This window comes from Melopsittacus undulatus, chromosome 8, assembly GCF_012275295.1.
Source record: "Melopsittacus undulatus isolate bMelUnd1 chromosome 8, bMelUnd1.mat.Z, whole genome shotgun sequence".
Taxonomy (NCBI): Eukaryota; Metazoa; Chordata; class Aves; order Psittaciformes; family Psittaculidae; genus Melopsittacus; species Melopsittacus undulatus.
Window position 1 is genome coordinate 19,000,695 of NC_047534.1, and position 22,521 is coordinate 19,023,215.

Sequence of the window (22,521 nt, forward strand, 5' to 3'; positions counted from 1 at the left end):
GGAGTAGAATGGATTTGCAAGCAGCACACAGCTTGCTGGACCCAAGTTTTTTCTGCTGCTTGCTGCTGTTCAAATGTGTTTGAGTCAGACAAATGTACTGGCCAACGTGGAAGGAGTGGTTTGGAAGAGTGGGGTAGCTGCTGCTGTGACCCTGGATGTGTGGTAGAAGGGGGCTGCAGCAGACAAGCAGTAGGACAAGCACTGAAAACTCAAGTGTGGTGCAGAGTACATTTGCTACTCTTTCCATGAGGAGTTCAGAGGCTGAAGCAGTATGTTTGCAACATCAAGAAGCCATGCTTTGTGTATGTGCTTTCTCAGCACGTGTCTCTTCAGGTCTGTTTACCGTTGTAATGACCAAAATGTAGACATGCTTTAGGGAGCTTTGTGGTGTCATTAATATGCCCTTGTTCTTTTATGTGAGAGGAGATAGCACCTTACTGACCTACTCTGGCCTACTTGTGAGTCTGGGTAGCGATTAAAAGGCATCAATTTTCATGTTTGCTTGGAAGAACAAGGTTAGTACTAAAATTGCAGACCAGTCTCAGAAATATTGATGTCAGAGACAAAGAGGAGTCCAAGTAATCTGAGCATAGGCTCAGAAAGAATTAAGTGCAGCACAGTTTCAGATCTGAAATATAAGGTATGAGAGCCTTACTGCTGTGATCCATCTTTCCACTACCGCACTGGAGAAAGTCAGTTATTTAACTATAACCTATTGAATTTTTACTTATCTGTTTGTTTCTTACTTTATTAAATTACAACCCAAGCTGTAACCTCAAAATTGCTACTGTATTGCAGCATCAAAATAACAATCTGTGTATAAAATGTGAAGTCGCTGAAGTTACCAGTAAGCGACCAGAGCCTTTTTGCATCTTTTTTGCTTCAGAACTACTGCATACTGAAAGAGACTTGATCATTAAAATTGATTAAATATCATCAAAATTGACACAATAACTCCTGTTCTTATTCTTCAATGTTTGGATTGAATCCTTGGGAACATCCTTTATCTAACAACTCACAAAACCAGGCATCCCCATTGTGCCAGAGGATGCTAAGGACTGCACTGAACCCACAGTGTTCGCACTAGTGCTGGTGTTCACACTAGTCATACTGTGGTCTTAAATGGGGAACTTTTTCTGAGTCTATGAGTAGTCATTATCTATCAACTAGGTCAAGCTGACTCGCTTTTAACAAAATGTATTACAGTAATTGGTATGTGGTGTTCCTATGAAAATGGGAAAAGCTCTTGTTAGGTTTGAATATTGCTTTGCTTTATTTATGTTTTAAATATTTTGGAAAACATGCTGGTTTAATATGTGTTGCTTTCCTCCACTGTGCAAGCCAGAACAGGAATGATTAAATTATTATAATTATTGAATATAAGCATTGCAAAGTCTGTTCAGAGGAAAAAATGCAGCTTTGATCTAGCCATTTGTCCAGGAATCTGTCATCCTCAGTGTTTCAACATTGAAGCTCCCTGAATTTTTTCAAACATTAGTATTTGAGTAAATTAAACTCATAAAAGAGCTTGACTCTCTCAAATGGCATTTCTGTCTCCCATTGGCACTTGTCCGAGGCTCAGGCTTGGCAAACTTCGTTCATGAACGGATGGTGAGCTTTAGCCCACATTACGTCATTATTTTTCTCTCTTGAAATTTACCATGAATCTCAGAAAGTTGCTTTTCTTTGAAGAGAAAAAAATACTCCCAGCACCTGGCAGAAACCACTTTAATGAGGCTCTTTCTCATACTCCTCCTGGCTCTTTCCAGTAGGGCTTTTCTATCCTGTTTGAGGCCAGACTCATTCTGTGCAAGTATGGTGGGTCTCACATTACACTGGTGTTTTCTCCCTCAATGGGCTGTTGGCTTATGGAGTCAAAGAATGAGCTGGGTGATTAAAGTGCAGGGCTTGAGATGAGACTGCATGAGCTCACTGGGGAGTAACCAAATGCTTAGAAACCACTTCCAATTTAGAAAGCTCCTGAACTGAAAAATGCTTGGAGGCTGGGTGAGTGTTACAGGAGGAATCATGTATGATTCCCTGGTATCTATAGTGTTCCTTTAGACATCCACTGCCGGGCAGCCTGGAAGGACCGTCAGTCTCGCTCTACACATCTACTTCTGCTATGTTGCTCATCTTTTCCTACATCTTATCTGTCATGGGTTCAGCCGTGGCAGTCATTTTTCTCCTTGTAGCTGGTGCAGTGCTGTGTTTTGACTTCTGTGCTGGGAATAGTTGCTTGATAGTGAGCATGTTTTGAGGGTGTTTTTGTTCAAGGCCTTTGTTTTTGTTCAAGTGCCTTTTGGTCAAGGCACATGTTCTGCCGGGGAGGAGGGGAGGCCGGGAGGAAGGAGAGACAGGACACCTGACCCAGGCTAGCCAATGAGGTATTCCGTACCATAGCACGTGATGCCCAGGATGCAACTGGGGGAGAGAGAGCAGGAGGGGTGGAGCTCTGGAGGAAAATGGAGGAGGGAGCACTTGGTGCTCGGCCGGGCAGGGTGGAGTGAGTTATGGGTCTGTGGCTGGGGAGGTGTTGTATTCTTTTCGCTTGTTATTGGCTGTATCATTATTATTTGTAGTGGTAATGGCAGTAGTGATTTTGTGTTATGCATTAGCTATTAAACCGTTCTTCTCTCAATCCGTGAGGGCTACATTCTTTCGATTTTCCTTCCTAACTCTCCGGGAGTTGGGGGACTTGGTTTAAACCACGACATTATCTTAGTTACATTACCTGCAAATACACATCACAATGTCTATCCTATGCTTATGACTTCTGCATTGCAGACCCAGGTGTCTGTCCAAACTACAACTATATTCTGTCCTTCTGTCACTTCCTGCCAAGTGTGTCCAGCCACCAGCTGAATGTCAGCATGAGAAAGCAGAGATCTTAACTGCTCAGAAGCAGACTACCTGTAGCTCAAACTTATGCCTGCATTATACCTTCCATATGGGTCTTTCCAGCTTCTGACATCTAAACCTGGTCTAAAAGCTTTCAGACTAACACTTCGTAAGAGCCATTCATCAGAGCCAGTTGGCAATTTTGGACTGTGTAGAGATCTGGATGCACAGACTACCTGTGCGGGAGATAGACAAATCTTACTGAAGTAATGGGGCTTCATGTGCTGTTTTCAGGGAAAGAATGAATTTTTTAAAAATTTGCCCAAGTTTGCCAGTAGAACATACGGATGTCTCCAAATGACCACACTGGAGTTTCCAGGTGCAATGCCAGGCTTTGGGTTTACTGCACAAACATCTTTGAGGGTTTTGTGCATTGATTCATCCTTTGTGTTCCAACCTGCAGTTGAAAAAACCCAGACTTGATTGATTAAATTGATCAATCAGGTGGTTAACTGTTTTCTCATACTTTTGCCTGACACTTTCAGAGGACCAGCCCAGGAAGGGGGTTGGTTACTGGTAGATGTTTGTGACTCCAAGGTTGCTTCTTTGTAGCAATGGAGATGGGAGGAACATTTCTGTCCCTGACTGAGTGGGGAATCATGTGGAGACAGACATACATTCCAAGAGCTGTCCCTTAGATGAGAGTTCTTATAACTCAGTTTGTGACTGTGTTGTTTACATGGCTCACTTCATTAAGTAGGACAACCAGTTCTGCTGATCAGAAAATTAGATGTGTTATGAACTCGCTTTGCTGGTTTTGTGCACTTTCAGATTGAAAAGGGATTTCCTGCAAATATTTCAGGTTCACACATGGTTCCCATTACTGCATCTTTGTACCACTGAAAGTCTGTGTGTTGGTAATGTTATTGGAAGTTAGGACACTCTCAGTGATTTCATGTTTTAGAAGAGGACAGAGGCAATAGGATTAAATTTCAGGCTTAAGACCATATGAGAAATCTATGGAGAAGCAGAGATGTGAACCCCACTCTTGATTTCTACAGGCCTTTTCATCTCCTGCCTCATGCCAACTCCTGTCTGGTTTGGGACACCAGTGCCAAAGAAATGTGTGTAGCTTTGCCTCTCTTGTAAAACACTGAAGTACTGAAAGTGGTCATGGTTAACACCAATGACTTTACAAAAACAGGGAATCTTGGACACTTACAGAGGAAGCCAACAGATTAGAATAGCATGATGTTATCAAAACAGTTCCTGCTTTCTGTGTATTTAGACTACAGTTACTACTCTGACACAGAAACACCCCAGGAAAGGGAGGTGAGCTGTGACATGCAGAATGACAGCAGTGGTGGTTTTCCCTATTAATTTCCAGGGCATTCAGCAGTGCTCTCCCATCTAATAGAAGGTATCACCTTCTTAACATCTTCACATGACAGCTCCCTCTTTGTTCAAAGGACCTTAAGTATGTTAAGAAAACCAGTACCTTAGACTTATATGGTAAAAGGGGAAGGATTCTCAAAAGCACTAGACTTAGGTCCAATAGATCACTCTGAATGCAGCAATGGTTTTGCTGCTGGTGGCATTCAATGGCAGTGCACTTTAAGCAGAAGCAAAGTGTCTTTGAGGCTCACCCTTGGATTACCAAGCTCTAACGAACTGGCATAACACCAGATTTTAATTTTACGGATGTAATTTTTCTTATCTCTTGTGATATACGCAAGTGAAGATACCAAGTCCCAATATCAATAATTGGAGGTTTCCTCCAACTTTGTAGTGTATTCTGTGACACTGTCAGATTGAATAACAATTAATAATAATATTAAATAATCTGGAGTTTCATGTGATTTAACAGTTGTAAATCAGATATGCTGGAAAAGTGTCTTGACCAAACTCCTAGTAGCTACTGTGAGGTAGAAATCAAGAACAGAAATATTTATTCCTTTCCCCCTTACGATTAAGAACTAAAACTATGGCTGACTATTCCTAGAGATCCAAAGTCATGTTAGCTGGGGAGGAAAAGCTCCCCAGTTAATTTAGAAGCTAGGGAGATGCTAGAGTACTTAAGAAATAAAGTAATTAAGAAGTAAATAACTCCCTATAAAGAATAAGATGGCTAGAAAGGGAAAGCCCAAGTCTAGAAGAGTTCAATTAAGATTCGGAAAAAAAACATATTTTTTTTTGTAGCTTTCAAGCTTTAAGGCTTGATATATTTGGAGTGGACAAATTATTATTATCTAACTTTACTATTACAATTCTAGATTTCAAATCTAAATGAAGTAAAGTAAAAGTCCATAAATTGAGCATCTTTATATGTGAACTCCTTGTCCATATCCTCACAGCTGGCAGCTAAATTCTGCTTATTCCAGCCCTTAGGAGATGGGAAAGTTTAATGCACAGTCATCTAGAGTAGATCATATAGATACTGTGATAAAGAAGAGTGGTTTGGGTTTTTTGGTTGGATTTTATTGTTGTTGTTAGTTTGTTTGGAAATAGCCAAAGAAAAATAGTTAAGCAGAGCAGTCGGTGGGTGCCTTTTAATGTTGAAAGAAATGCACTGTCTCTCTGTTTCTGTATCCCTACAATATGGCAAGACCACACATCTGAGAGCTAAACCCCTGTATTCTCATCCCAATTCTGTCATTCTTTGTGTGTTTCCAGTCACCTTCTTTTTCCTGTGACTTCAGTTATCCACATTAATTTAGTAGAGAACATCAGTGCCATGAAATATATATGCAATAAATGTGACAGAGACTGTAACTATCAATGTGTGCAGGTAGGTCCAGCAGATGCCTCATCACTGAGCAGTTTCATGTGGTCCTTCATCCATGCTGTAGGATCCTCAGGTGGAGACAATGAAGGACATTGCTGATCTCAGTTAGGTGGCTATTGTCTAACAGGTCTTTGGGTGTCACTTGAAAGGCTGAGCTCTTTCAGAGCAATCTAAATGGCTTTTCTCTGCAAAGCAAGGTGCAAATACCTGGCTCTCCATAGTAGACTGACACAGGGAGGACTGTGGGTATTATTAATGTATTCTGTGTGCAGACATAGGCTTCCTGTGCTCATGAGATTGTCCTTGGAAGTCCATGGGGAAGTCATTGAGTCTGTCTCAAAAAGGTGAGGAGCTCCCAAGTCCCAGCCCTGAGGAGGCGGCAGGTGCCCTTGTGTTATGGCATGCTGGTTTTCCTGGAGACCTTCTAATGCTTTTTGAATTATTGATACCGCTCGAAAGGGAGGATATAGGCAAGCAGTCACTTATTCCCACAGCTGAGAGAAGAAAGGAAGTGTGTAATTGCTTGTGTTTCCTGCCATGCTGGGCTGTAAAGTTTGCCCTTTGCATGTTAGGGAATTTGATTTCCCCATGGGCATGACTGAAGGGTAGTTACTGCAATCTTTTAGTTGCACGGGGAAAAGCAAGATACATGACTTTACTACCCAGAAGTAGTGGCTGAAATTCTCCATGTCTTCCTCCATCTCATGCATTGGGAAGGGCTTTATGGCTGACTGTCATTGCTGGGGGCAGAGATGGGATGAGGTTGGATTTGCATTCTGGTCTGCAGAGCATGGGGCAGTGCATGGCACTGGTGTGACCTCTGCAATCATGAGCCATCGGAGAGTCCCTGGCAGGTCAGCAAGCAGGACAGCGTCCCTGCCTCCAAGTGGCAGCCTTGGACAATCCTGGAGCAAGGGAATTGCCTGGGAATTGGAGACCCATCTGGGAGAGCTATTGCACCTCCCTGCTTTCACTTGCAGGTGTCTCCTGCCCAAGGACTTGTCCTGCAAAAAGGATGGCAGAACCCAAACCTGCTCTACCAGACCCTTTGAGGTTGCAGCTTCATTTGGCAAAAGGACTGGGTTCTTCGAAGTTTGAGATTATCCAGAAAAATCAGAATCTCTGCCTCAAATTACTTGGATTTGCTTTTGTTGCTTTACTGTCTGGGATGAATCTTTTTCATGGATTCTGATTTTAAATTAGGGCTTGAGACGGAATTCCTACTTCAAGACTGGGATCCAGGACAAAGCAGAGAAGAAACATTTACACTAGGAGAATGGGAAGTGATTTTAATCTGAATACAACTTGCACGCAGGCAGCCAATTGTTACCTGGAAGATACAAAGGAAAACGGCACTGTTAGCTTTAAATAACATACATTTCCAAGATGTTGCCCAGCTGTTAATCATTAACCCTGTAGCAGGTTGAAGTGTAGGGACAGATGTTCCAAAAATCGTTTTATTTTCTGAAATAAAGAGAATGAAGCTATGAATTAGACAAATTAAGAAGAAATTCAAATATTTACACCCAGTTGAAACAAGATGCTGGAAATACAGGCATGGTAAAATTGCTGCAATTAAATGTAATTTAATTTATAAATCTGAAAGCATGAGTCTGCCAATGGCAGCCTTGGAGATTTCCTTATGGAGTGCATTGTTGTGATGTATGGATTTTCCTGACTTATTATGGCATTTTAATCAACAGTTCAATGATGTGATAATATTCCTAAAGCAGAAAAATAAGTGACATTTGTTTAGACATAATTAATGAAATATTTATGTTGCATGCGGCTGTGTGATAAAGCCTTGTTCTCTTAGTCCATTTGCTTCTGATTACATTTGCGATTTTTTTATATGACCAGACATTCTGACGCCAACTATTTTACACTGAGCAGATGTCATGTAGTAAAAATGGGTGCCAGATGCTACAAGCCACATAAGGGTAATTTGTTTAAGAGCTGGTTCAGACTTTTTGCATTCAATTACACTGTATAGTGAGCCTTATACAATCATTTGGATAATATGGCTAACTTCAAATATACATTTTAATGAATGCTGAGTGCATTCAGAGCAGTGTGCTGCACACAGGAATTAATTTATTTGTACATAATACCTGAAAAATCAAATATACCCAGGCAGAGTTTTTGACAGGCATCAAGAATCTAATTAATGCCATCAGCTGAATTTCCACATTGCTCTAGGTGCTGCTGATTAGAACTCAGGGCAGGTGCAAAGTGTCTGTATAAGTTAAAGAACAGTATTTTTTGCTTCACTGACTATTTTGTTCCTGCATTTTAGGATGTGAACACCTAACTGTCAGAAAACAAGCTACTGAGTATTCCACTTCTTCCTCCGATGATGAATTTGAATGCAAGATTTTATTAACACACCAGGTAATCTTGACTTGGAAACAGAAAGATATTTCCTCAATTGGACTGTATTTAAGATTCGTCATATGATTTTGATCTAAAACACACAGCAATTAGTGGAGGTTATGTGCCATGGAGAAAAAAACACATTAAAACTCTCTAAGGAAGATGAGCATCAAAATTTCTTTTTCCTTTTTGAATCTTTAATTCCCCCAAGTTCCACCAGTATTGATAGAGGAGGCCTTAATTTGACAGACAGACATGTTTCACTGAATCCACTTTGAAGCTGCACTCTTAAATGGCCTTAATGTGTAGCCCAACAAGCAAGCTTTTGAAAAAATTAAAGCAAACAGATGCAGATTTCCTATGGGGAAATACAACTTCATTTGAGAAGCACTACAGGCAGGTTGTTTGGAAACCTCTGTGTTTATCCTAATCAGTGGCACTGCATGAGCCACCAAGTTGCACCCAGAGCCTAAACGCTGAAAGGGCCAGCTGCACAGCGGGGTCTCTGAGCCCTAATCTGTTTCCTGTGGCTAGCGATGAGGTTAAAGCACCAATGAACTCTTGATGCCTAGCTCTAATGTGAAGAAACAGAGCTTTTATTGCCTGAATAGCTCATCAGAAATGTGTTTACCTCTTTCCTGTGGAGAATATCAGTAAGTGGAGTTAATAGTACAAAGTGGCCTTTTGATTTGTTGCTTTTGAGGTAGGGTGGAAACAAGGAAAGCAAAGCAAAAGGCTGCCCAGTATGCTGGAAAAACAGCCAAGCTGAAACTGAAGTGGGGCTATAAATGGAAACCCAGTCACACCACTCCAGAAGAGCAGAAGTGCCAGGAGGCAGAAGTGCAGCAGTGTGTGGCGGCACATCCCATCAGTGGCTCTATTTCAGGATGTGCTGAGATGTCAGAATTCATAATTCATCTTTCCCATTACAGGAAAGGCAGTCTATAGTAAAATGATATGATGGTGAATTAAATAAAGTCTAAACAAAATAGAGAAAAGAAGGGAGGTATAGGAGAAAACTGGATAGGAGCAACTCCCAGTAGTTCAGTCAGGCACAGGAACAGGCAGGGCCAGGCAGTGGGGAAGGCAGCACTGCCAGGCACTGCCAGAGCCAGTGTGAATGAGCAGCTGTCACACACGGGCATTAGTAGTGATTCAGTTTTGATGCACATTCTCCACTCAGCTTGTTTCTCTCAGCTACTACCTAGCACTTTTTTGCATGCCAGTTCTGCCTGATATTTTGCCACTGTGTCTCTGGAAAAACTCAGTGGGAAAATTTTAGCAAGCAGCTTCCTCACTTGATAGTTTTTTGTCTAGTCTATGGTGCTCATATATTCTGTCTCCTCCAAAATAGGAAAACCACAGCTTTAAAGTACTTCCAGATCACTTGGGTCAAGGGCAGTATGGAGCAAGCACAGGTGATTCCCTCAGGCAGCCCTGTAGCTGCCCTGCTTTCCCAGCAGCAGCAGCAAGTACCCCAGGGAAAGGGAAAAAAAATACTCTGTAATGCCGTACAGAACTGGCACTGGGGAATATTTAATAGGGCTGCAGACAGTGTTCTATGATGGCTGTTTCTAATAAAAGGATGTATCCCTTTTACTGTGTTGCAAGGGATCCATAGTGAATTTTACTACTTAGCAGCTACAGCAGTAGAAACAGATTGCGTTTCCTTAAATCGGTGCTCCCTGTGCCTGGCTTTTTCTCTGGTCATGGTGATGTCTGCAGAAACAACTTTGCAATTCAGACTTTTTATTGATAGACACAGCTCACACTCACTGAGGGTTGCAATAAGAGCTTGTAATGATTTACAGTCAATGTAGGCAAATGCATGAAATTATTCCTACATGCATATTTTCATTTCAGTTAGGTTGCCCCAAGCACCCTGCAGCAGTGCACCTTATTTTGAGCAGGGGATTCAAGTCAGATGAGATCCAGAGGTCTCTCCCACACCCTTAATGTTCTGGGATTCTGGGGTAGGTTTGAGGAAACCTGTAATGGCATACTTATGCTCTGATTGCCTTTCTTTATTCCTCTCTCTCTTTTGTAGGCAAAAAGGTCTATCAGAAGGAGAAGGAAGCTGGAGAGGGAGACAAAGCAATTGATTAAACAAGAGGAGCTGAAGAGGCTTCACAAAGCACAGGTGAAAATGTAACTCACAGGTGTCACTCTAGGGAGACAAATGGGACTAGTGAGGATAGGGGTACCCAGTGTGGGCTTTGCACTTCCTTTCACTTCTCATTGTGGCCTTCTGTGTTGAAGTCCTGCCAAACTATCAGTCAGGAGCAAGAAGGTGTATGAGGCAGGGCCTTGCAGCTCTGTTTGTGACAAATCCACATGTGCCTCAGGAGATCATCATAATTTTGTAACTGTGTATGAAGAACAAGAGGGAATTAGTGACTGGCAATAAGAGAAGAATACACTGAAGAGGGAAGGAGACAGAAAGGGAAAGTAACATCAGTCCCTGAGAATGTAAGAACTCCACTATTCCCCCTATGTACTACAAGAGGGTATGAAAATACAGTGATGAGTTTTGTCCTCTCTCTGCCATAACAATGAAAGTGAATAGTTTTCTTTCTTAATGATGCAAGATCAATTCACTATATACAGGCCCTGCATTTTGGAAGATGCTGGAAAAGCTTTGGACTCCACTAATGTTTATTATTATCAATTACAGTTCAAAGATTTTGTGATGCACTTTTGCACAGCTTGATCTCAGACTATGTTCTGTCAGGTGTCAAAAATTTTGTGTTTATCTATTTCACTTACCATACATGCATATTCATATGCATATATGTGTGTGTGTGTTTATCTCTACACACAAAAAAAACCCCAACCCTTAATGGCTTATGTGGCCATTAGCAATTTTTGTGTGTGTACGTACAGCAGCACAGGGCAGAGAAACCTGAACTAGATTTAATCTCATTAATTCAGGCTGTAATGGTAATGGAGCTACGGTAGTGGAAAGAGCAGAAGTTGTCATTATCTTGTGTTGTATTACTTCAGCAGGTGGGGAGTTTTGGGTGGAGCTTCCACTGACTACATCTTCACCAATATTAAATTAAAAAAGGGAACTACTAAGTCGTTTTTCAGATGTAAATCTGAAATCTCTGGTTTTGCAGACATCACTGCCTTTGTAAAATGTACTACTGAAAAGGAGAGAAATTTTGTGTTTGAACCAGTGGATTTTAGAAAATGCTTATATCTAGCTGTTGCTATAAATTCTGTGACAGAATAAAACCCATGAGGAAGAAAACCCAGTGTCTTATTTAATCTGAAATAAGAGCAACTATATTATTTTTTCAGCTAAGAATAGCAAATTATCTCAAGCTAAAAAAAAATAGATACATAATCACCTTGTCTTATTTTATCCCTTTGTGGAAATAATGAAGTCCAAACTTGTTGAACTATCTTTCATATTCATTAGGCTGTTGCTGAGGGCTTGGCTTAGTATGCCCTAACACAGCCTGAAATGAGAGCTGCTGAGCAGCTACCTTTGATATGTTTCATGCCTATAATCCAGATGGCACCTCTGAAAATCTTGTTTAAAAGGAGATGGACCAGTGAATGTAGAAGTTCTTCCTGAAATGCCACTTCTTAGGTATTAGACCCTTTCCTTCATGTGTCAAAAGCCTGGGAATATGAAAGCAAAAGAAACAAACAACAAAATCCCATAGACAACAAAATAGCTAGCAAAATTTTCTGGCTGTAAACCTTCAATACTATATGACCATTATTCAGGTAGCATCTCAGAATATATGCCTCTGGATGTGTAAGGTATTGACTTTGACACCTTGAAAGGCAGAATTGTTATGATCTCTGTTTTACAACAGAAGAGATAGAGTTCAGAAAAAAACTAGGTTTTTCTAGTGCCTACAATACCTACCCACACAAACCATGGCCATACCTGCTGGATTTAGATACCTAGTGGAATTATTAAATTGCTTAGGCACCTAATGCAGTCAATGAGTTTGCAAATCCCATAACTCCTCAGAGACCCTTTCAAGCTGTTTCTCTAATCACTGAGACTAACTTTTGTCTCTGAATTTTTAAGCTATGTCTGTAGCTTTTATATCATTACAATTTTGCAGGCAGTCCAGCGCCAGCTAGAAGAGTTGGAGGAAAAACAAAGAACTCTGGAGGTTTTTGGAGTCAAACTGGAGAGAGAACTAAGAGGAGAATCAGGTAAATGAAGCAGTGTGTGTTTGGGGGTGGGTTTTGTTTGGTTGGGTTTTTTTTTCTTTAAAATCACATTTTTTTGAAGTAGAGAGATTTTAGTGACTGTCATAGAAATACAAAATCTAAAATGGAACTGTAACTAGAAGGACAAAAAAAAATCACTGTTTGCCTTTTTTCCAAACTCTGTTAGCTCAAGCATCTTTAGGTTGAATGCTAGAAATTTACTGTTGGTTGTCACAGATTTGGAATTATTTGCCTATTGAACCTGGATCTACATCCTCCCCAGCCCCTTCTCCCCTTCCCCCTTTTTTTCAAAAACCTATCCTGAGCTGAATTTCATCCTCTGGAGGGAACCCATGAGGTTTCCAAGAGCTGTATCTGTATCTGTTACCAAGCTAGCAGCAGCCCGTGCCTAGTAACAGAGTCCTTAATGACTTCTCTGGAGTGTGAGATGCCATTAATACAATTAGAGCCAGTGGCCATGCTATAGCAACGGCAGTACCAGGCACACAGACCCAAACCACACAGTTTTTTCCCCAATACGTAGAAGATAGCAGGGACATTGTCCTGGTCCCTCCAGGTTGGAGGCAAGATTTTCCCTCACCTGAACTGACAGTCCCAAACACCCAGGACTGTGTCACCCTCCCGCCGAGCCAGCCTTGCCACTGCTCCCCAGCACACATGGAGTGAAGCTGGGGAGACCTCCCACAGAGGGTCGGGACATCTGGGAGCTCCTGCCAGGCTCAAAATGGGGATGGGACTGTGAAGCATGTGTGTAAAGGACTTCAGAGGGGGCTGTGGTTCTGTGCTGAAAGGACTCTGTGGAGCCTGATTGCAAATGTGTGTTTATTTACCTCTGTTTTAGAAAGCTGAATATGGTGTTTTCATGACAGGCAGTTGTACAACACTGAAAACCTAGATATGTTTTGGCACCTAATCTTTTTGTTGTCTTAGGTGGGCAACCTAGCACAATATCTACATGCTGGCTTTTTTTAATACCATGTTTCTTAGCAGTTGTTGCCCCTATTCTAACACTGAAGTAATCAATTCAGCAAGACAGCATTTGCCCAACCTTTTATATTTATTAACTGATTTTCTATATTTGATAGTTCCAACCTATTTCAACTGTTATTTAAAGGCTAGCATCTTTTTCCTTAAACGAAAGAATAGCCTTTTATGAAATGGTACCCACTTTACCACCTCTGACAAAGTCTGCAAAAAAGACTTTGAGGATTTGTTTTGATTAGTTTTTACTTTACTGCTGAGCTGTGTCAGGGTGGTTGGTTTTTTGGAAACCTCAAAAAACAGACAAGGACAAGAGGCTTCTATCTCTTGGAATAGATGCCAAATACCAAGAAGAATGGCCTACAGCCACCTCTTGTTTTTGCTGTTTTGACAATCGCATTTCCTAAAGAAGGCTGTCTGCCAAGAGATTGATGCTTCTCATTCTCTTCCCATCTTTAGTAATTGGATTGCCCTCATTAAGGTGAAAGTACTATTTTTTCTCCCTGTTGATTGTGCGTAGGTGGCCAGTTACAAATAGGGCAGATACTGAGGAGTAGGATGTTACTGTGTCTCAACTGTTCTGGTGCGAAAGCATGAAGCCGCAAGTTTCCCAAACAAAATGTGAATGCTTTGTTGCTTGTAATAACACACATGTAATGATGCAGGAATTGGTGAGTTTAATATTCTGTTCAACCTTCCTTAAAATAATGTGCATTATTGTTTAATGAATGACCAGTATTTATTAGGTTAAGTTGTATTTAAGCAGGTCTGCGCTTACACAATTCAAGTGATTTAATAGGTATTATTAAGGTAATTAGAAAACGATCACAGTTCAGCAATAATATTGAGCTGCAAAGGTTGTGAATAACCAAATTTAGAGACAGGCCTGCAAACACTCGTCTTCAGTGACATTTACGCAACTCTCCTCTAATAATTCTGTAAGCCTGGGATGAATGGCCCCTTTGTTAGGAGGAGTTATTCATTAGCTCCTCAACTGAATTAGAAGAGAACATGCGTGGGTGCAAAACAACTGCCATGAAGACTGATGAGCAAAACAAGGCTTTGATGATCTTCTAATTGTAGTGACAAATCATGCATTTAAAAAAAAAAATAAAAAGGACTTCTATCAGTCCTATGAATAATTTTTGAAGCCCGTTATTTGCTTTATTCTGGTTCAAAATACCAAATAATAAATTACTGATGTACTGTTGCTTTGTTTTCCACTGACATTTGTGGAGGCTTATGGAGATCTTCTGCCTACCAGAAAATACAGAAATAAAAATCTCAAAACACATTTTCCACTGAAATTAGCATAACCAATCAGTGACTGAACGAATCATGAAAGACAATCTGTGTTTAGAGAATATAAAGAAATCTCTCAATTTTTTGGAAGGTGAACAAATATCTGCACATGCCGTTATTTTTTTACTTCATAAGGAGCATATTCAAGGTTTCTCAGAACTTTCAACAGAGTCAAAAGAAATCAGTTTAAACCTGTAGGAATGAAGAATATGAAGTTTGGCTGTTCCTGAAAGGGTATAAACTGGCCAAGGCCCCTTTACTGTGTGACTGCTCTATAGAGGGATGGCGTAGCATCACTCTGGAGAGCAGAAGGTTGATGTTTTGAGAACTGCATTTAGTAAATACTCCTATGCAGCCTGTCATTCCCTAGAAGTATTGAAAATAGAAATAGCTACAATGTGATTGGAAGAGTATCTCACTTTCAAACAGTACGTAAGTTAAAGGAGACTTGGGTAAACCAGGAGGCAAGTTTTCGCTTTAGCAGTGCTGTAAGAGAAAGCCAGTGTGGCTCACAAAACAAACTCACAAATTGTTTTCCCTCTAACATTTAAAAAGATCTGTCCTACTGCATAATGCAAAATACTTCATTGGCTTGTTCCGCCCTCAGAAGGCTTAAAACACTCTATCAGACTTAAATAACTATTAACATTATAAGTAAAAACGTTTGAAAAGCTCAGGTTAAAAATGTCCCTGGGGACACCTGGGGGCATTCTATGGGATGGAGATTGAGGTAAAGCAAGGGCTATTTTTATTCTGGTTTGTACTGAGGATTTTACTAAAATGAGTGACATTTTTACCAAGTGCATTACTCTTTGCTTACCTCAGTCAACATACATATGCAGTCTTTTATTAGAGGTACACAGATTTTGAAGTGTAAAAAGGAAGACAGGTTGCCCAGGGGGGTTGTGGAGTCTCCTACGTTGGAGATATTCAAGGCCCGCATGGATAAATTCCTGTGTGATGTACTCTAGGTTACCCTGCTCTTGCAGGGGGGTTGGACTAGATGATCTTTTGAGGTCCCTTCCAACCCTTGGGATTCTGTGATTCTGTGAAACATAAAAAAAAAAAATCAAGAAAACAGGAAAAAGGGAGCAGTAATTCTCTCTGTGTGTACAGGGCATACACATACCTACAACTGTGATGGTTTTACTGTCGGTAAGTTAGATCAAATTTTGATGATAACTTCTGATGGTGGCATATAAAGTCCCTGGGTACTAATGCTGCATCCCTGCACTGGGTCTGGGAGAAGCCACCTCTGGCATGTCACAGTGAGAACTGCTCCAGCAGTCACTCTAAAAACACATTTTTTATCACCGCTCACTGACCTGGAAGATCCCATGGAAGAACATCAATTACTGACAAGTTTTAATAGACTCAGGCAGAAATCAGACCAAGATTGTTTTGCCCTCTCCTGCTGTTTAGCTTCCCATTTCACAGTAAATTCAGATTGAGTTCAAATCCTGGTAAGAAATTGCAGAACTGCACTCAAACCAGCATGACTCTTGTCCTCAGCATGAGGGCCCATGTAATTCCTCCAACACTGGCAGGAGGATGACTGTGCCTGATGAAACCACAGAAATGGGCTGGTGGACATAATATTTCCCTTCTGCTTGGGAGGATTGCTAAAGGGCTGCATTGAGCAAGATCATTGCTTGCCCAAAGGAGATGGACTCTAAACTGCTGTTCTTGAGTGGAGTCAGCTCCTGGTTTTCATGTTAAAGTGACGGACCGCTGAAGCAGTAGAGGCAAAACATGACAACAGAAAGGCATCTGAAATACTGTTGAGCTGTCCAGGACTCTGGCTCTCTTTCCACCTGGTGACCTACTTTTGTAGTTGTCATCTCTGGAGCTTGAACCTGAGACCTTTGGGCTTATATCTCAGCACCCTCAGTAATCTGAAATAAAGGTGCAGTCCATCCACAGAAGTCTCTATCCACAGAAAACAGCCAAGATTATTTATGGGTGGGTTATACTTGGTTATCTAGCAGCATGATAAAAGGTTGGAGGAGCAGAGGGCTGTGTTCCCCTGACTGCTGGCACTGGCTCCTTTTGCTTTGTCCCAGGTCCAGCTGGCCCTGCCTCCAACACACAGTGGTGGAGTGTGCAACTACCATGTGCTGAGGCAGGAGCACAGGCTGCCTGTTGATTTCATGCTTCTGAAGGGGTCAGCGTGTCACCTGAATTGTTGCCTCAACCTGGAGCAGTGTAAGATATTCGCTTCCTACAAGTGATCACTATTTCATGGCAACAGATGGCAGAGGGGCAGAGCAGGCATTGTGGGAGGTGTGTTTGCAGTGCTATCACTGCTGTAATTCTGCATCAAGGGGTGTTGGGGTGGGTTTGTTTTGTGAAGAAAATTAATGGAAAATGTGAAGTGATGAGCATGCTAAAAAGGGCAGCAAGGAAAATAAACACATATGTGCTCTGATTTGCCACTTGAAAGTACATGGGGTTCTTCATTGCCAAAGATTTTTGTACAGACAGCATTTTAGGAGCTTTAAAGGCCCTCACCTGATGAAAGAAACCCATCCTCCTCTTCAGCAAAGCAGAGTCAAGCTGTGAGATCTTTGGGAGACATGTCCTGGGTTCAGCAGTAACAGTCATTTTTCTCCTTCTTAGTAGCTGGTGCAGTGCTGTGTTTCTGACTTTCAGCCTGGGAATAGCACTAATAACACCGATGTTTTTAGCTGTTGCTCAGTAATGTTTAGTCTGACCAAGCACTTTCTGAGTCTCATGCACTGCCAGGGAGAAGGGGGAGTTGGGAGGAAGCAGAGACAGGACACCTGACCCAAACTAACCAAAGGGGTATTCCATACCACAGCATGTCATGCCCAGTATATAAACTGTGGGGAGATACCTGGAAGCTCCACATTGCTGTTGGGGTTGGGCTGAGTATCAGTCGGCGCATGGTTGTATTCTCTTCCCGTGTTATTTCCCTTATCATTATTATTATTGGTGGTAGCAGCAGTGATTTGTGTTATACCTTAGTTACTGGACTGCTCTTATCTCAATCTGTGGGAGTTACATTCCTTCAATTCTCCTCCACATCCTTCTGGGAACAGGGGGAAGAAGAAGGTGGAGAGTGAGCAAGCAGCTGCATGATTCTGAGTTACTGGCTGGGCTTAAACCATGACAGTTCTTTGTGGCACCCAATGTGGGGAACTAAGGGTTGAGATAACAAGAGATCTGACCAGAGTGTGTCTAATGGTATTTGTGATAAGCTTTTATTGTTTTGGATTAACAGTCACTCATCACAATGCTGATTTATTGGCTCTCAAAGTTGTTGTTCTTGATCTCACAGTTTCAGGATGTCATACCTTACTTACATCCATTATTTGCTGTGTTAGTGTTTATTGGCTGGGGCGTCTGGGCTAAGGTTCTTGTTTCACTGCACTTTATGGTAATGACTTGTAATACAATAGACTCATTGATCATGAAACTGGTCTGGCTTGCGTTCCCAGTGTGGTCATCACCTCTATACTTTGGGAGGTATATAATGGAAGTGTTTAGCAATCACACATCTTTTTTTCCCTCCTTGGGTGGTCAACCTATGAAGGAGATATTTCCTTACACGCCCAGCTCCCCCACCAGACTATTTACAGCATAATTTGAGAGTTCTGACAGTTTTGAATGGCTTTTGAGTATCCTTGAGACCTGCTTGCTGATTATGATGGGGATCACCATGTTGGCACACATACAGAGTGTGTTTTACCCACAATCGTTTCATCTGATCTCAAAAGTTAAGCAGCGTCAGGTTTGGGTCTCGTCTAGGGTTAGAAGAAGATATAGGAGGACCAAGAGATTTTCCCCAAGGCTGGACAGTCATGAGTGGCAGTGTGTGTGGGACAGTATGGGCAAGTATTTAGGCCAGTGGGCTCCTTCAGTGCTTTGGAAGTTCACCACTAAACAAGTGCAAAATCCGGAAAAACTGGTAAAACACTTAAATGAGGTGTGTTTTCATTCTGGACATATCAGAGAGGCACATATCATGGGAACATGCTGGAGCTTGGCCTATGCCTACAGAGCCCTGTTCAACACTATCCAGCATTTTCAAAGGGAAAAAGATGTCTCTGGATCTGATGGCAAAGCAACAGACAACACAGCTACGGCAACTCCAAGTACAACAGCTACACCAGCCCCAGCAACAAGTACAGCAGCTACTCAGACTCTGACTACAACAGACAACACAGCTACTCCAAGTATAGCAACTACACCAACCCCAGCAACAAGTACAGCAGTTACTCAAACTTTGACTACAACAGGCAACTCCAACTCCGAGGACAACAGCTACACCAGCCCCAGCAACAAGTACAGCAGATGCTCAAACCCTGACAACACAGCTGCTGGTGCTACTCAACCCTCAAGCACAGCAGCGCACTGACCCCAAGCACAGATACTGCAGCCACTCCAACCCTAGTGGCAGGCACTGTAGCCACTCCAACCACAGTGATAGTCACTGCAGCTAAACCAAAGGACCAATTCATGCCAATATCAGGTGCTCCTGTATGCAAGGGGAAACAGAAACAAGAGGCACAAAGAGCAACCCATACATGAAGAAAGGTGAAGAACGAATGCACCTGCTGCATGTGACAGCATCTGAACAAGAGTTATTATTGTGTGAATCAGAGGAAGAGGAAAAAGAAGAGATGACTTCTCGACACCAGACCTCAACTGAGCTATGGAATAGGCAAAAAGATTTCACCCATCATTCAGGGGAGCACATCATCACCTGGTTGCTTTGGTGCTGGGACAATGGGGCCAATGGTCACAAACTAGAAGCTGGGGAAGCCAAGCATCTGGGATCACTTTTGAGGGAAGGGGGAATTGACAACAGCAATTGCAAAAGAGAAACAGTCCCTCAGCCTCTGGATGCGGCTCTTGGCAGCTGTGAAGGACAGGTTTCCCTACAAGGATGATGTTATGAGTCATTCAGCCAACTGGACCACTACAGAGAAAGGTATCCAATCTCTGATGGAATCAGCCATTCTAGAGATGATCTATCATAGGCTGGATGCCAGGAATGCATCCATAGATCCAGATGAAGTCGAATGTACAAGACCCATGCGGCAGAAATTTACACGGAGTGCATCACCATCGTATGCACACTCATTGGCATTAATAACCTGGTATGACGTAGCACCACCAACAGTGGATGAGCTGGTTCATCAACTCCGAGAGTTCAAAGACAATCTCACCCCTTCTATAATTTCAGCTGTGGAAAAACTGTCCCAGGACTTAAAACAATTGGGAGATGATCTATCCTATCTGTCCAGATCCCACGTGTACCCGTCCATGTCTCAGCTATTAACAAAAGGCACCCTACTGCTCAAGAGAGAAGATACAGGAGATACAGGCCACCCTATGGTTTTACCTGTGGGATCACGGAGAAGACATGAGGAAGTGGGATGGAAAACTTACCTCAGCTGTGGAAGAACAGGTGCATGAATTGAAGAAGAAACATCCTTGAACAAAGGTTAAGGATGATCATCGTATGAAAGCTGCAGCTTCAGTCTCTGGTGAGCAGGTTCCCAGATGGAGTAGAAGAGCTCCTGTGATAAAGAATACTAATCCCTGTCTACAAGATGTAAGTGACCAATATTGTGATTACTATTAAAGGGGCCCTGTCTCCAGCCAGGTGTAGGTAAGAGACAGTCAGATTTACTGGACTGTGCAGATCACATGGCCTGGCTCATCAGTCCCACAGAAGTATAAGGCTCTAGTAGATACTGATGCACAGTGTACCCTGATGCCATCAAGCTGTCAAGGGGTGGAACCCATCTATATTTCTGGAGTGACAGGAGGATCCCAAGAGTTGACTGTACTGGAGGCTGAAATCAGCCTGACTGGGAGGAAATGGCAAAAGCACCCCATTGTGACTGGTCCAGAGGCTCCATGCATCCTTGGCATAGACTACCTCAGGAGAGAGTACTTCAAAGACCCAAAAGGGTACCGATGGGCTTTTGGTATTGCTGCTTTGGAGACAGAGGAAATTGAGCAGCTGTCCACCTTGTCTGGTCTCTCAGGGGATCCTTCTGTTGTCGGGTTGCTGAAGGTCAAAGAACAACAAGTGCCAATCATGAACACAAGAGTGCACCAGCAGCAATATCACACCAACCAAGACTCCCTGATTCCCATCCGTAAGCTGACCCATAGACTGGAGAGCCAAGGAGTTATCAGCAGGATCCACTCACCCTTCAGTAGCCCCATATGGCCAGTGCAAAAGTCTAACGGAGAGTGGAGACTAACAGTAGACTATCGTGACCTGAATGAAGTCACACCCCCCTTGAGTGCTGCTGTAGCAGACATGCTAGAACTTCAGTATGAACTGGAGTCAAAGGCAGCCAAGTGGTATGCCATGATTGACACTGCCAATGCATTTTTCTCAATTCTTTTGGCAGCAGAGTGCAGGCCACAGTTTGTTTTTACTTGGAGAGGCGTCCAGTACACTTGGAATTGACTGTCCCAGGGGTGGAAACAAAGCCCTACCATCTGCCATGGACTGATCCAGACTGCACTGGAACAGAGGCAAGAACACCTGCAATATATTGATGACATTATCCTGTGGGGCAATAAAGCTTAAGAAGTCTTTGAGAAAGGGAGGGAAAAAATCCAAACCCTGCTGAAAGCCAGTTTTGCTATAAAAGAGAGTAAAGTCAAGGGACCTGCACAGGAGATTCAATTTTGGGGAATGAAATGGCAAGATAGACGTTGCCAGATCCCCACAGATGTGATCAACAAGATAATAGCAATGTCTCCATCAACTAATAAGAAAGAAACACAAACTTTCTTGGGTGCAGTGGGGTTTTGGAGAATGCACATCCTAAATTACAGTTTGATTGTAAGCCCTCTCTATCACATGACCCCAAAGAAGAATGATTTTAAATGGGGCCCTGAACAACAACAAGCCTTTGAACAAATTAAATGCGAGATAGTTCATGCAGTGGCCCTTGGACCAGTCTGGACTGGGCCAGATGTAAGAAATGTATTCTACACTGCAGCTGGGGAGAATGGTCCTACCTGGCACCTCTGGCAGAAAGCTCCAGGGGAGACTCGAGGTCGACCCCTCGGCTTTTGGAGTCAGGGATACAAAGGATCTGAGGCCAGCTATACCCCAACGGAGAAAGAGATACTGGCAGCTTATGAAGGGTTTTGAGTTGCTTCAGAAGTGATTGGCACTGAAGTACAGCTCCTCCTGGCACCCCAGCTGCCCATGCTGGGCTGGATGTTCAAAGGCAGGATCTCCTCTACGCATCATGCAACCGATGCGACATGGAGCAAGTGGGCTACACTAATTACACAATGAGCTCAAATAGGAAATCCCAGTTGTCCAGGCATTCTAGAAGTCATCGTGGACTGACCAGAGGGCAAAGATTTTGGAATGTCACCAGAAGAGGAGGTCATGCGAGCCGAAGAGGCCCCGCCATATAATAAACTGTCAGAAAGTGAAAAACAGTATGCCTTGTTTACTGATGGGTCTTGCCATATTGTGGGAAAGCATTGGAGATGGAATGCAGCTGTATGGAGTCCCATATGACAAGTTACAGAAACTGCTGAAGGAGAGGGTGTATCTGTGCCCAAACTAGCCAAAGAGGTATTCCATACCACAGCATGTCATGCCCAGTATATAAACTGGGGGCAGTTACCTGGAAGCCCTATATCGCTGCTCAGGTCAGGCTGGGTATCGGTCGGCAGGTGGTGAGCCTTGTTATTTCCTTATCATTATTATTGGTGGCAGCAGTAGTGGATTGTGTCATACCTTAGTTACTGGACTGTTCTAATCTCAACCCATGGGAGTTACATTCTTCCGATTCTTCTCCCCATCCCTCTGGGAGTGGGGAAGGTAGAAGGAGGGCAGTGAGCGAGCGGCTGCATGGTTCTGAGTTACCAGCTGGGCTTAAACCATGACACCATCTCAAGTTTCATGTCTGTATAGTGCCTAACAGTGATGCCCTGGCCCAAAGTGTTACAAAGCCACCCGGTAATAGAAGAGTTATCCTGTCCCACAGCCTTTCCTGTCATTCAAAGCAGATGCAGATTTA

General features: G+C 42.6%; 1 protein-coding gene across 1 annotated transcript in view; it reads left to right on the forward strand.

Moving 5' to 3' along the window:
• LOC101877341 (MICAL C-terminal-like protein) overlaps positions 1 to 22,521 on the forward strand; it is a 42,180-nt gene that overhangs the window by 14,469 nt on the left and 5,190 nt on the right. Inside the window, exons 6-8 of the mRNA XM_031050259.2 lie at positions 7,923 to 8,017; positions 10,047 to 10,139; positions 12,088 to 12,181. Of these exons, the coding sequence (XP_030906119.2) occupies positions 7,923 to 8,017; positions 10,047 to 10,139; positions 12,088 to 12,181 (282 nt within the window). The remainder of the gene's footprint in view (positions 1 to 7,922; positions 8,018 to 10,046; positions 10,140 to 12,087; positions 12,182 to 22,521) is intronic.